The sequence below is a fragment of the Ascidia mentula genome, chromosome 2 (assembly GCF_947561715.1).
Source record: "Ascidia mentula chromosome 2, kaAscMent1.1, whole genome shotgun sequence".
NCBI classification, from domain to species: domain Eukaryota; kingdom Metazoa; phylum Chordata; class Ascidiacea; order Phlebobranchia; family Ascidiidae; genus Ascidia; species Ascidia mentula.
In genome coordinates, this window is record NC_138567.1 from 9851855 (window position 1) to 9863115 (window position 11261).

General features: G+C 39.1%; 1 protein-coding gene across 2 annotated transcripts; it reads right to left on the reverse strand.

The window, feature by feature from the left end:
• Window positions 1-823: 823 nt before the first annotated feature.
• Window positions 824-10908, reverse strand: LOC145889797 (septin-7-like). 2 transcript variants are annotated; one of them, XM_082980831.1, is made up of 13 exons: window positions 10874-10908; window positions 10639-10744; window positions 10322-10428; window positions 10052-10152; window positions 8314-8448; window positions 7835-7952; window positions 7506-7598; window positions 7329-7425; window positions 6845-6896; window positions 6553-6672; window positions 5891-6026; window positions 4297-4439; window positions 824-1287 (listed from the first exon to the last, which is right to left on the reverse strand). In XM_082980831.1, the coding sequence occupies exons 2-13, from the start codon at window positions 10646-10648 to the stop codon at window positions 1257-1259; spliced, it is 1143 nt and encodes a 380-aa protein (XP_082836957.1). In that variant the 5' UTR covers window positions 10649-10744; window positions 10874-10908; the 3' UTR covers window positions 824-1256. The 2 variants fall into 2 exon arrangements, with proteins under 2 accessions (XP_082836957.1, XP_082836956.1); XM_082980830.1 differs by lacking the exon at window positions 824-1287 and adding an exon at window positions 1311-2532.
• Between the last annotated feature and the right edge of the window lie 353 nt (window positions 10909-11261).

Consider the following 11261-nt stretch of genomic DNA (forward strand, 5'->3'; position numbering starts at 1 on the left):
TTGCAATGCTTAGCATACAAATAACAACAATGACCTAATGCATTTAGCAATTAACCAGGGAATGACAAGGCAAATTGCAACACAAAAGAACAACACGAGCCCAGCTCAGCAACCCACAGCCACACTTCAGATTCAGACTGACTGGGCACAGAATCAGAATGAACAAGTTCTTTCTGCTCAATCACGCACGTTCATTGTTGAAATTACATATCCCATGACCGTAACCTCACACTATTTTCCTTTTTAGAATTTGTAACGTTGCCAGTGTGATTAAACAAATATGTCGTTGTATATTGTCATGGAGTAATTACTACACGCTTCGTCCCCAAAAGCATATTTCATTGGTGAGAAACTCTGTGGATGGCCAACTGTGCACCTTTTAAAACTTTAACAAACTAGCGGTATGCATTATTTTAGTTTTGAAAACTTGTTCTCAATTGAGTTTAGGTTGCTGTTCGATCGTTTGAATAGTTAGAGGCGGAACCCGGAGTGGGCGTTGGGCCGGTCCACCCCTGAAAAAAAACGGTACAGTGGCCGACAAAAGGGTTATCCTAAGATTGGTCTCAGCTTATCACAGGCGTTCTCTGTCTGGCGCCTGTATAGGCCCATAGCTATGTACTCATTTAGCGACAAAAATATTAGGCATACATCATATGAGTTTTTGGATAGATATCGGAGAGGGCGATGGATTTTTTTAGCCCCCCTGACTTCGCCAATGATCGAAAATGCCCTTGATTGAATAAGTATCTTGCTTGGCTCTAAGTTTTATTCTGCCACCCCTCTTGTTTTGATCACTTAATTCAATACCACAACCTACTAAACGCATGGTAATATTGTTTATTTTGCCACAGAGCAGTAATACAGCCATAACAAAAGGCCTCGGAGGAAAAAAATGTCACACGAATAAGAAGTCATCAGCGACGAAGTCAATACACCCTTTTTCGCCAAGAGAACCTCATGCTTAACAACATTTTTCAAAATATGAAAGATTTAGTTCAAATCACTTATTTCATGTTTGTGTCGATATGCGTAACAATGGCAAGTCAACATTACGTAGGTCTGCAGGTTTACAGTTATGAAGGCTGGAATTGAAATACTTCATGCAACCAAACCATGATCGAACTGTCTAATGAAAACGTTTGAGAGGCAAAGGTTGGCCGTAGTGATTGCCTTTGTATTTACAGAACCTGAAAGTACAGGGTAGGTCGTTGCGACTGTCAGGGAATGTTTGAAACTCGTCCAAGAAAATCTTCAGATTACCACTTCTTCTTGCGTCCGAGGGTGCGGCTGCGATTGAAAACAAATGAAGCCAAACCAGCACATGTGTATGATATTAAGGTTTTATTCGCAAACCGTAGTCGTGAAAACAAACGACGAAGGCTCGATAGTGGCGAGACACCAGCCAATAATGTTAGTGACAAGGTGATTTGGAGCATTGTTAAAAGGCGGCACGACAGTAACGGCACGGGGCGAGGCAACAGTTTGATTCGCCTTCAGCGCACGGGTCGTTCGCCTTTACTTCGGGATTCGAAATGAAGTAACTTAAACGTGCGGGCAATGCATGAGGGTGAGTGCATATAGATGGGATGTATTTACACATACGCGGCTAGATAGACAAGACGTTTAGATATAAGGAGGACAGGTAAAATGGCACGGCGGGGTTAGTCAGCGGCGCCTGAGTTCCCTTTGCTACAGCAGGCCTCGGAACGAATTCCCAATAAACGAGGCGCCACTTCGACAATATTTTGGGCCCACGGCAATATCTTGATACTTGGAATAGTTTGGTCCTATTAGAAGAAGGTCTGGCGCCATGCAATATGACGAAAAAATAGGCTGGTGGTACGTGGTGTTAACGAAGTAACGGGAACCTGGCGTTGGTAAACAAAGCCGGAAAATCCCATGCGCGCCCTCCAGCGGCTATATATTTCACGGGGAGCAAAATTGTTTCTTTGTTCGCGAAAAAAGGCGGTTTTTGCGTCGAAAAATGAGAGAAAAGTCAAAAGAAGTCTGCAACGTGCACTGCCGATTACTTTGATACAACTTTAATGATCACGCTTTGCGTAAAACAATCTTGTTTACCGTAACATGTGCTTGTTTGCTCCTACGTATACGGCAGTGTCTGTTTACACCCCGGCAATTGTATGGGATGTTTGGAATATAATTCACGCTGATATATAAAGCACTATCGGCGGGCGCGCAATATAACATATGTATATATATGATTCACACATGCAGGGCGTCGTTAACTCGAACAACACAAAAAAAACAACACAAAACGCAAACAGCACGTAAGAGGGTGAGAAACAAAAGAAGGTCTGTGACACGCCATGCTGGAGGTTGCCATGGGGACGAATAAGGTTATTTTCGTTGCATTCTGCAGGTTAGAAAAGGTCTCTGGGCTCTTCGTGCGCTACTTGAGCCCACAGGCTGGCGTGTTCGGTTTAAAATGAGTCTGGAAGACGCATGCGGGAGGCAGAACGGAGGTGCCGGGCTTAGAAAAGCGTTTTGGTTTTCCTCTTCTTGTCGAGAGTCCTGTAGGCGACGAAGGCGAGATCGGTCAATCACGTCCGGGCAGGTAAGCCATGCGAGAGGTGCAGTGAAGCGTGACCGGGGAATGTAAGGAGGTTTGGGGAATTCGGGGTTGGGGTGGAAACACAGGATTGGGAGGGAGGGAAACAAATAACATAACGTAAATGTAAGTCAATCAAATGCATGTGCATCTATGTAATCAAACATCAATGCTATATTGAGCAGGCAAAATAAACGTCACACGTTTAACCGGTGGTTCCCCATACGTGATCACACTGTTAGGTAAACTGAGGTGTGGTGATTACAAAAAACTGGAATGCTGTTATTGCTAACTCCAATTTTAACTTTGTTACACCAATTTATTTGGTAAATCATGTTGAGATTTCTCCTAGTTGACCAAGGTTACGAAAAAAACTATTTTTTACCAAGGAAATTATAGATTTCGGTTGTTTTCACAGTTACGTGCTTTGTTCTTTTTTGTCCGAACTCAAATTTAACCCATAACTACTTCAATGTCAGTGTTGCGAACTCGAATTGTTTACCAAACTCGATGGCGAGCTAAGTGTCACCAACACCAACAGGATGAATTCGAGATCTGGATTGAGTTTTAAACAAAGTGAACTTGATTCGCGACACAAGCGATTTGTCTTAATCGACCAGGCAATTGCGACACCTCGATTGGCCTTCAAGACGTTACGAACTGTGCTGAACGTTGAGGATTGCCCGCAGAAGTGGTGCAACAGAAACGCATGCAAATCAGAGCAGTAGTAACACACGCAAAAACCCGTGCAGCAGCCATACGAATTACTCGCTTTTAGTAAAAACTTTGTGTAGTTGCGTTTTTGATTACTGGTAAGATGGAACGAAACTGGGGAGAAAATGTGTTTCGGTGGAAAAATGGCTTGTTCAAGAAATTTAAATAACAAATTTACTGTTTGCAATGAAAACAATGGCGCTCAACTTTACGCAAAGGGTTTCATAATTATTACCGTATTAAAGCCAGACCTCGGATGACCTCATCCATATGCACAACTGCATACGTATCGTTGAGCGTTAGCAGCGGTTTCGCGTTAAAAGGCAAATTTCGCGGTATCAACCTCCGTTGTATCTTTCCAGCGCTACTTAAATGGACCTCGGGGCTTTAATCACCCGTCGTTACGCGGCGACCCATGGTATGACGTCATATCGCGCATTGAGTTGTGGTTCGGGGAAGACGCGACAACGGACGGAAGTGTAAAACACGCGTGTGCGCCCAATCATCGATCGTGTAGCGAACCCACTACGGTATATAAATAAGGAACGCAGCCCGTTAAAGTCATACGCTACGTCCAGGCACACGCCTGCAACCCTGGATCGATATATGGGCAGCGAACAAGCCGGGTATTGGCTTGTTAAGAAGCTTGTATGAGTAGAGACATGCGCGTGTATTACATATGTACATGTGTTTAAGCGGTTGTTTTAAGTTAAGAATAATCCACAGTCTGTTTTTGAAAGTTGGTTTAAGTTCTCCAATATCGCCCGTTCGTTTAAAATCTATGGAAGTTTAAACGCATTACACCGGTGGGTATTCAAATGCCAAGTTTTTTTGTTTATTATAAATGAGACATAACGTGACGGTTTGCGATTTACTCCCTTCTTTGTACGAGTTAAAAACCAACCGCTAAATCAAAACGCTATCTATGACTACTACACAGGTCACATTCCTAACCAGGGTTATATATAACACAGAAGCGTATTTTACAGCAAGCGGTTAAAGCTTCAGCTTACTTGTCTCCTTTTCTTTCCTCGGACAGACGCTGTTGCTGCACCTCGAAGTCCTGCCTCTCCTTGTCGAAATGGCGCTGTTTCTCGTCGAGAGCCGCATATTCCTGCTCCAACTTCTTCTTCATGGCTTCGTGGCGCCTCGAAAGCTGCACACAAATATTCAGGGTTACAGGCTGGTGATATAAATAATGCAGTCTCGTTTTTCCGGAATTTTGTTTAAAGATGGTTACATGGTGCAGCAGTCTGATTTGTCACAAGCATTTGGTAAATTTGGTAAGATTTTGTTATTTTCTTTGCTACAATCACAAAACCGCCTCCTAAGTTTGTCAAAAGTAGTTACAAAACCATACAGGTGTTCCTTTGCGACTGGCGAACTGCTGACAGTGACAGAGGAGTCAACAATGTACCAGAAAATGACTACGAAGAAATTGCTGTCAAATTTTCACGGTAATCCCGGTGCGCAGTGAAGCGTGCAGGCGCAATGGACAGAAACCAACTCCCAATGGGCCAAGAAGGAATTCTTTCCGCAAACACAAGAACAACCGAGCAGGAAGCAACAGGATTGGCCGACAATTAGAAGCCATCGCGTATACGCTTAAAACTTACTGGCTTGGCATAACCGTTGCTCAGCATATAAATGAAAATCGCGTTGAAACAATGGCGGGTTACCGAGAAACTATCTTGTGCTGTGTTTCGAATGCGGGAGCTGCGTCCGTTTTAACGTTTAATTTATCTCTATTCAACGGCTTTATACGTTTGTGAATGCTTCAGTCAAACAGCAGGAGCTTTGACTTTGATCTAGCTGTGATGAGAATGTAATCTTGGGCCATAGATTGACAAAATATTGCACTTGCAAACATGGGCCCATGTCGTACACTGACATAATATTTCAAGCAATTTATCGAATACAGAAAAAGTTAAATTCTAATAAAAAAAATAGATTAAAGTACAATGAATTTTGCTCGTTGGTTCGTGTTTAAAGTTGCAAATTGCGGGACAATGTGTGCATAGAATTGCATCAAAACGTTGTGAAACCAATGACAAACCAATTACCACCTAACAATATTGTTCTTGAAATTTCTTTTATGTATCTCCTCGCAATATTGTGCATGCAATAACCCTGAGTTTAGCGGTTAACAGTATACGAACAGGCGAGCGATTAGTTCGCACAAACCACTAAAAGCTCTTTCGATTCCGTCGGGCAATCCTTGCAGGACAGCACTTACTGCACTCTGCTGCCCAGCAACACGCAGGCCCTAATCGTCGCACTTACGTCACACCAAACGTCACCAATGACAAGCCAGCGTTCACTACACCATTGAAGTTCCGGAAACTGTTCGAAACGTGCCTTTCAAGCGCACCCTTATGCTGCCAAAGGGAAAGGTTTTCCCTATGCATGCTAATATTCCCTTAACCGTATCAACCAGAATGGAAACCAGTATGCTACTGCGGTTTGAAAAGTGTCCCAGACTTTTTAAATTGGGATATCAGTGAGATTATAAACTTTTCTATGTGGTTAAATCCATGTGTTAATGCATGCTTTGTTAAATTGAGATAGAAAGACTCCACCCAACTAGTATGTAAAAATATTACTTACATCTGCCTCAGAGTCCTGAAGCTTCTGTTTCTTTTCCTGCACTTTCATCTTAAACACTTCCTCCATTTCCATCTCCATCTTCTTCATCTTCTGCATATGTTCCATCTTTTCTTCTTCCATCTGGGCAAGAGGACTCCTAGAAAAAACATTGGCTTTCATAAGTCTTGTGTAAAGTCCATTGGCTTGTTCCTTTGTGGCCAGCAGATACTTTTGAAAGAAGTTGAATTTATTTACTGTGAGTACCTACCTACAAACCTTATTTTATCACATACAATGCACATGGACAACTACTTCAAAACCTTACACAAAGACACAATATTACATTGACCACAAATGTGCCGAATAGGTTTTATGACATAACACTCCACTGCATTGATGTCATACATATATATGGCAACAAAATACGCTGTGAGAAATAAACATTATTCATGATGCCCATATCAGCTCAAGGTTCCAAACTGGATGTGTGTTCATATATGGAGCAATAGCAGTACTGCAAAAGGAAATGCCACACCAGAGCTAATAGCAACTGAAGTGTAACATGTTATGTAGGTGGCCATTCCTAACAACCTACAAATCCAATTTCCTCATCATATTATTCTTTACAGGTCATTTGTACATTGTTTTCGCAGCTTAAACAATTTTACTCGTTTTTTTTGTACTTTGTTTGTGTTTTCGTCCTTCCATCATTTGTGGTGGTAGAGACACTGCTCAACTTCTTACTTCTGTAGTTTTCGTAATGCACATTGTTGGTCACATCTTTTAGGTCCTGCATATGCGTTCTGTGGAAAAGAGCAAGCATTAATTATTTACATGCGGAAAGCTGAAAGCAAAGCGCCTGCTTAGTACTTGGCTTGCCACAAAGTTAAAGTTTCACAATGAGGCATGAAAACTATTACCAAACAAACACTGATTTATTGCAAAAAGAGCTATTAAGCACTACTTTATTCTCACCTGATCAACATGTCGCGTAGCACTGTGAAATCACAATGGTCGATGTTTTCGACTGCAAACAAACAAGAAAAAAGTTTAAATGAACTTACAACCATACATGCACCAGGCAGGCAATCACATATATATGTAATAAGGTTAACATTGGGTTATATGTTTCACACTGCAAGGCAGAGCTCAAGAAAACAATTGAGATGCCATATGTAACCAAGCACATACACCCGGCATGCCATATGGGACTCCTTTGGGACGAAAATAGAATTATTCTCAGACACTTCAATACTTGCCCAGCAAATGAACATCAAAGACGTACAGCACAATACATATTTGGTTGTAATGTAAGAAACAGAAAATTCCTCAGAAAATTTAAAAACATGCTTATTAATGATAAAAGAAAAACATATGAAACAATAATTAATGCGCTCCCAGTATTTTAAACGAAACTCAAAGATTAGAAAACAAGGTGGCAAAAAATCAGCACACCAACCTTCAGCGATGCCCCACGGATATTGTCGACCTCGGACTCTCCTCCCACCGACTTCCATCACCGTGTTGCTTCCCACAACAGCAAAGGGAACTCGACTCTGATCCATAGAAAATAATGGTCAGCTTCAAATTCTGTTTACCACAAAATAACTTTCTTTGTGCTGTCTAGCTTTCTCACCTTAAGCTTTTTGTTTAGCCTGTTTTCTTCTTCGTCGTCACACTCTGGGAATTCGTAAAGCTGGATTTGGTGTTCACGGATTTCTCTCATGATCTGTTTGTAACATTATACTACTAAAACAATGTGTGACCAAAAAGTTTGAAAGCAATCTTTATATTGCAATAAAAATGTAGCTATAAGTCATATATATACAAAGAAAATTAATTTTGTTGGCATTGATTCAGTTGCTGCATCTTTAGATATATAGAATACTTTCAAAAACATGTTTGACCAATCAGCAGCCAGCAGAAAAACCTCTGCAAACAGCATAATACTGTGTAAACTCAAACCTGTTGCTTAAATTTCAGGCATTCCTCAGGAGTCATTGTGTCTGCTTTTGCGATGAGAGGTATGATGTTGACTTTGTCATGGAGGTGCTTCATAAATTCGATATCAAGTGGTTTTAGGCTGAAATGTAAAACAAAGGGCACTTAAAACTTGTCCGCAATAACATAGGTCTTTGCAGGGGCACTCACTTCGTACCACTTTTCAACAACTAAAAAGTAATTCAGGCAAATTAGGTCTTGTGGAAAACATCAAATGAACTAAATAAATTTGAAACAAACTGTTGCTGCTGAACTACCAATGCACATAGTTTTGTCTAAAAAGTATCATTTTTTCATTCACTTATTTAACATTTGTTGGTGAAATGATTGACAGACAGTAAAGTTATTCATAAGATTTTTGTATCTTTGGAATTTTTAGCACGCTTGGTCACATTCAAAGGGGGTGAGACCTGCAATAACAATAAAAAATTAGATTCACTGACCCGTGTCCAGTAGGAGCAATAAAGTAGAGACAGCAGTGAGCTCTGTTATCAGCAATCTTTGTTCGGCTCACCATAGATTCAGCATTTAAATAATCCTCAAATTTGCTTTCTATGTGCCCAATTACTGGCTGCCAGCTGCAAATAACAAAAAAAATATGTATGTTATAAATATTCTTAAACAAGCACCACTGCACCAAGATTTACAAATGTTAAAATACTAAAACATCAACCGACATTGATTTAATTTATAACAGATACTTTTGTAACATATTGCGGATTAAAAAATATAAATGCATTGACAAAATTAGCGCTGACATGACAAAAAAAAAGAAATGCACTTGAACTGTTACTGTACAGCACAGTGTAGTGAGATAAAATTTGAATTTGATCGGTTTGCAGTCACAATAAAGATGCTTACACAAAAAGGTTCACTGAAAGGTCATGCCACAAACTTTTAACAAGTAGCAATTTGTTTACTAGGTTTGGTGACAAAACTAAAGCACCAATTAAAACTATATACTTCATTATACAAGCCTTTTCCTGATTAAATGTTCATACATCTAAATATGTAAAATCATGACTTTACTGTTGAGCAGGGTTAAAATATTCCAAATCTGCAGCGCATTAGTTTGCCTCCATATTTGGGTTAAACCTATCAAATAACAATGGGGCAAGTCTTGCATGACCATGAGTAAAACCTGGGTCATCAGTGATGGGTTCAGTTTCAGTGCTTTAAGACACATAAATGCCAATTTTGTTTAAGGAAATAATAAAGCCTTTATATAAATGCAGACCCTCTGAATATGGCAAACCATTTTGCATAAATGTTTTTTTTTAAAGACATTTATGATACTTTTATTGATATATGAGGGCAAGTTGTGGAGACTAATTGCAATTGTTTTAAACCAAGTAGTTGCAAAACCAGCATGGTGCTTAAACTATAGCTATGAAGTCAAAATGTTGAACAAACCAGACAAAGTGTGTTTAAATTGATAAGTGGAAATAGTGTGGCCAATGAACAGAAGTTTTAAAAAATTGTTTTGTTTTTAAATAACCCACAGTCAACAAAATACACAGTAAAACATAACTAAGGTTTTAGCAATTCAGCAGTATAATGAGGTTAAGTTTGCTTGTGGTTGCTCCAAGTCAGCCCAATCAATTAATATCATAAAAAGGTAAAATATATTCTACAGTAATTTATAAGACACAAAAATCAGAAAACAAAAACACTATTTCTCACAAATGGTATATGATTCAGATGTAACAAATGCAACTCCTGTGCAATCATTTGCCACAGTATGATAAATGACCATGCCTCTACCCTGAGGCTAAAATGGGCTGTCACTTTTATTATATGCAGAAGCTCAAATTGCAGGCGGCATACTTTCACTGCCGCAAACGACTTGACATTTTGGTGACCACAAAATTATAGCAAACTGTACGCTTGAAGGTTTTTTTTACCAGATGCTACACAGGGATGGTTCTGTCTGCGAGTTCACTGTTGATTGTGTAAACGTTGTAGGAATGTAAATATTGAACTTAAATTTATCTAAACAACCAGTGGCCCAAATAAAACAAACTCTGTGGCCAATACATCATGCATGTGTACACAAGGAGACAGACATTGTATTTTCCCTGTAACTTTAATCATTAATGAAAGTAAAACAGTCCAAGAACTTGGCTCAAACTGATCAAAACAAAGTCTTCTGTTCTGTAGAAGTGACAAATGTTGACTTACCAGTCGCTGTTGTCAACTGCATCTCCAAAGCCAGGAGTGTCGCAGATAGTGAGTCTCAGTGATACTCCATTCTCTTTGATTAAAACCTTTGTTGTTTCCACCTTCAAAAAAGAGTTCAATCATAAAAATGTTAACCGTTAAAATTCGCTAACTACATTATTAATAGAAATACAATTATATGCATACTCCATTAGCAAAAAAGTGCCATGTATAGTAACCAAATTTATAAATGTCATTTTTGATTTGAATATATTTAACCGTTATTTATACCTGGACAGTTTTCTTAATTCTGAATGCAGGTCCTGGGTAGTCTTTTGAATAAAGGTCAGAGAGGAACAAGGAATTGATAAGTGTTGATTTGCCAAGGCCAGATTCACCTAAACAAACACACTGGTCATATGACTTAGTTTTAATTGATTACATTTCTTCAACATGCAACACAATCAATACTAGGACCATACACTGTTCTACGGAACATATGTATATACCAGTTTATGTTTATTTAGCTACTATGTTAAATGTGTTTGAAATAGTAAAAAATAATTAGTAGTGCAAATCTTGTATTTAGGTTAATTTATTTTACTTACCTACAACCATAAGAGTAAATTCAAAGCCCTGCTTGACAGATTTTCTGTACAGTTGATTGGGCAAATTCGCGAATCCAACATAGCTATCCAATGCCTTCGGCTGTTGCTGTAAAATGCACATGAAAACTACTTCAGGTTTGCTTGGGAATTTTCGACAATCCGATATTTTAATCTGAAGTAAATACTGCAGCACAAACTATACTATAGCTAAGGTTTCGTAAAACTTTCTACTTACAGCTGTTAAAATCCGAGTAAGTCCAGGTGTTTGTAGAGATGAGAATATGAAACAAAAGCAAAGAAAATAAGTATTTGAAACTGGCATTAGTGATGTTTGTTTTCATAAACAAAATACAACCAATCTCTCAAGGTATGTTGAATAACAAAATAAAGTGCAACGAAAACACAAATTTCTACAAAAACATACCCATTTCCCCACTGAGCAATACCATGAGCGTCCAACAGAACAGAGACTTTACTTTTCTGGATTGCAACCACTTCCACAAGTATATAACTGTATTGAACTTTCAATTCCAAGCTTAACTGCTACAAAAACCCAACGGTACTTAAAGCTTCGACTTCCTACAATAATCTACAATAAAATAGTTAACATTTGCGAAATGTAG

Coding starts and splice junctions, on each gene's coding strand:
- LOC145889797 (XM_082980830.1), bottom strand. Junction 7,599..7,834: donor GCCTGAAATTTAAGCAACAG/GTTTGAGTTTAC, acceptor TGTTACAAACAG/ATCATGAGAGAAATCCGTGA. Junction 7,426..7,505: donor GGCTAAACAAAAAGCTTAAG/GTGAGAAAGCTA, acceptor TCTATGGATCAG/AGTCGAGTTCCCTTTGCTGT.